General features: G+C 35.1%; 1 protein-coding gene across 1 annotated transcript in view; it reads right to left on the bottom strand.

Annotated features, from left to right (window-relative positions):
- Nucleotides 1-657: 657 nt before the first annotated feature.
- LOC101302210 (cysteine desulfurase 2, chloroplastic-like) overlaps nucleotides 658-3,161 on the bottom strand; it is a 4,527-nt gene continuing 2,023 nt past the window's right edge. The window contains exons 7-10 of the mRNA XM_004308142.1: nucleotides 2,443-2,456; nucleotides 2,205-2,304; nucleotides 1,065-1,223; nucleotides 658-929 (exon numbers count right to left, since the gene is read on the bottom strand). Of these exons, the coding sequence (XP_004308190.1) occupies nucleotides 759-929; nucleotides 1,065-1,223; nucleotides 2,205-2,304; nucleotides 2,443-2,456 (444 nt within the window). The 3' untranslated portion in view covers nucleotides 658-758. The remainder of the gene's footprint in view (nucleotides 930-1,064; nucleotides 1,224-2,204; nucleotides 2,305-2,442; nucleotides 2,457-3,161) is intronic.

Here is a 3,161-nt window from a genome sequence, read left to right on the forward strand (position 1 = left end):
TTTGTTTTTTTTTGTGATGTTTAAAACATGTGTGTTTTAAGTACCTTCTTGAAAGGTTGTAAACAATAAAGGTTTGTAGGTTATGTTTTATATGTCATGTAATGATATCAGTCTCATTTTAATTATGGATGTTAAACTGTCTATAATTAAAGTGTGATTCACTCCTTAATTCGAGGTTAAACATTTACTCAAATTGGGGTGTGACAACTTTTCAGATTTGAAACCTGCAAGATATACACAACAGACGTCTCAATTTCTTATGGCAGAAACTGCCTAATGTACCAAACTCACTTCTTGTTCCAAGTGAGCCAACATATTGTTACACCTTCTCGGTCCCTTTGAAAGCTTGAGATCGAGTGTTGCCCCATTATACCCTTTATGTTATATTTCTCAAAGTAGTGAAGCGAAAAATGGTGGAGAACTAGATTATGATCACAATTAACGTAACGATTCACAGCTTTATACTACAATGTAACCAAGAAATCAGAAATTTGCAGCTCTAGGAACCCAAAAGGATGAACTTTTCTTGATGTTTGAAGAACTATGTTTCTTCTGATATCAGTTTTCCAAGCCTTTGCTTTCAAAAGACTTATTTATCACACTAGTGGGTTGAGTTCCTGCCGTACATTATACAAATTGTGCTTTTGTTTTTTCTGGTCCACGTATCCGAGCTAGGTAAGCTAAGAGTAATAATTCTCAAATAACTTAAACTCGTACAAAATTTACAATCACCTGAGAATTGAAGATTGACTACAAGACTACTTGAAAGAATTAAAGAATCTGACTGTGTCATTTAGGGCATGGATAAAGTCATCAACATCCTCTCTAGTGTTGTAGAAGTAGAGACTCGCACGTGCACTTGAACCGACTCCTAAATGTCGATGAAGGGGTTGGGCGCAATGGTGACCTGATCTGATTGCCACTCCATGCTGCAGTTAAACTTAAATCAGTTACATATAGCTAGTGATTTTCAGATAATACATAAATTAAAAATTGTCAAAAATAAGTCGGAAATGAAGGAAACAAAGCCTATACTAGTTTTGCTTCATCTTGCATAAAGATACCTCTTGGTCAAGAAGAGTTGCCAAATCTGTAGGGTGTATATTCTCAACATTGAAAGAACAAAGAGCAGCGCGGTGGTTATTTTCTGAAGGCACTGGACCATAAATGTGAATGTTGGGTATTGTACAAAGACTATCATACAAATATTTGGCCAGCTCTATCTGCAAAAATAAATAAATATGACAATTAATAATGAAGTTTCAATACAGAGTGGTTAAATAAAGACGAGATTTTCTATGCAAAGTCTCTGAATGCATAATGTTACCAGCTTAATCAAATCCAAAATTCATCGCTTCCTAAAAATAATTGTAATATTTAACCAACATGTTAATTCTCCCAGTCTACACAACCCCCAATTAATATGATACATGAAATACAGGATTTCATTGGATAATCAGTACTTAACACAGAATGAATGCAAACAATGCTCCCTACAGCATAAAAGAACCCAAATTTTTTCATTTATATAAAGATATCAATAACAATACATCTTCTCCAAAGAAAATCAATAACGCTACATGAAAATGAAACAAAAAGGAAAACTGCAGTTATCATATACTAGAAAATTAAAGATGGCTGTGGTACATTATATTCAATTCACATTGCTATACATCAAAGTCAAGTCTTATGATATCTATATGTAAAGTTGGGAATCCAGGCCCTGCTTGGGTCACATACTTTTTCTGACATTCAATTTCCACAAAGAAACCAACAAAAACAAGAAAAGATAATTGTTCAGATATCTATAAGCGTAGGGTAGGGCTGGGCAAATGTAGAGTTAAACCAACCAAACCAACCTTACAAAGTTACATACTTGCAAAAACCAAAGCAATTGACCATCAGGTTGTGCTTGCGGTTTTGGTTTTCTACTAATTGACTCCAAACTCATTCCCTACCACTTTCAAATTCAATTTTAGTACTATCTCCATTTTCAAAGCACAACCACCATGCCACATGGTATACTTCCAGTATTTGAGCACGGTCTTGGTATATTGGATGAATATTCACAGCTATTTACTTAAATTAAAGTTAGCCTAGTCAAACCACACCGAAGAAATTGATCAAATGCATTTAAATCCCATGTAACGGACAAGGCATATATTAATTATATAAAAAAGATTAACAGGCAGATAAGTCAATACCTCATACTCGTGTATCTTTTGCATACCAATTCCAGACAAATAATCAACAGCTGCTCCCAGCCCAATTGCTTCCCCAATTGCTGGTGTTCCAGCCTCGAATCTAGTAGAGTTTATGCGTGGTAATTACAAACAACATCAGAAGCTAGCCATATGTATAATTTAGATTTATATGTATAAAAATATAAGAAACAAACAATTGCTGATAAAAAATTATCAAAAATATACTAAACACAGTTACATATACCAAAATCCCTACAATCAAAGAAAGTAATAAAATTAATATAACAGCATAAGCATTTCGAAGATCTCCAATCCAACTAAAGCCGATAAAAGATCACCAGTATTGAACTCTCTCTCATGAAAGATTCAGCTTCATAAAATCTCTCCCCAAAACCACGAGTTAGCACATAAAGCTGGAGGCTACCATCTCTGGTGAGCCACCCTAATACCTTAGGACAAAGACGGCAGAATTTGACAATGAACGAGCAAATTATCCACAGTTTCAACCGCACTCGTACACAATCCAGATCAATGGGGAATACAGAACATAAGGTCATATCTTCTGAACCACATCAAAAGTGTTCAATTTTCCATGAGCAATTAACCAGGCTAACACCTGAACCGGGGTGGATCCAAAAACAGATTGCCTAAACTAAGAAAAGAGAAGAATTGTCCATCAACGGCTTAGAAAATTAACAACTCCAAAAACAGAATACCCTAGTCTCCTAAGATGGATTTCTCTAAACATGGCAGTGTGGATGTTAGCTACTGTAATTCTAAATCATTAAGATTCTTGGAACCTAAGGTTCCAGCTCAAAGGATATATAGAGGAATCAAATGATGTTCTAGAAACAGCAAAATTATTGGAGTTTAACAATCCGTATCGAGAAGGAAGCACCATTCCCTCACCCTTTCCTCGATATTCAAACCAGACCCAGGAAGAGAAGGTTTAACATG

The sequence above is a fragment of the Fragaria vesca genome, linkage group LG7 (genome assembly GCF_000184155.1).
Source record: "Fragaria vesca subsp. vesca linkage group LG7, FraVesHawaii_1.0, whole genome shotgun sequence".
Lineage (NCBI taxonomy): Eukaryota > Viridiplantae > Streptophyta > Magnoliopsida > Rosales > Rosaceae > Fragaria > Fragaria vesca.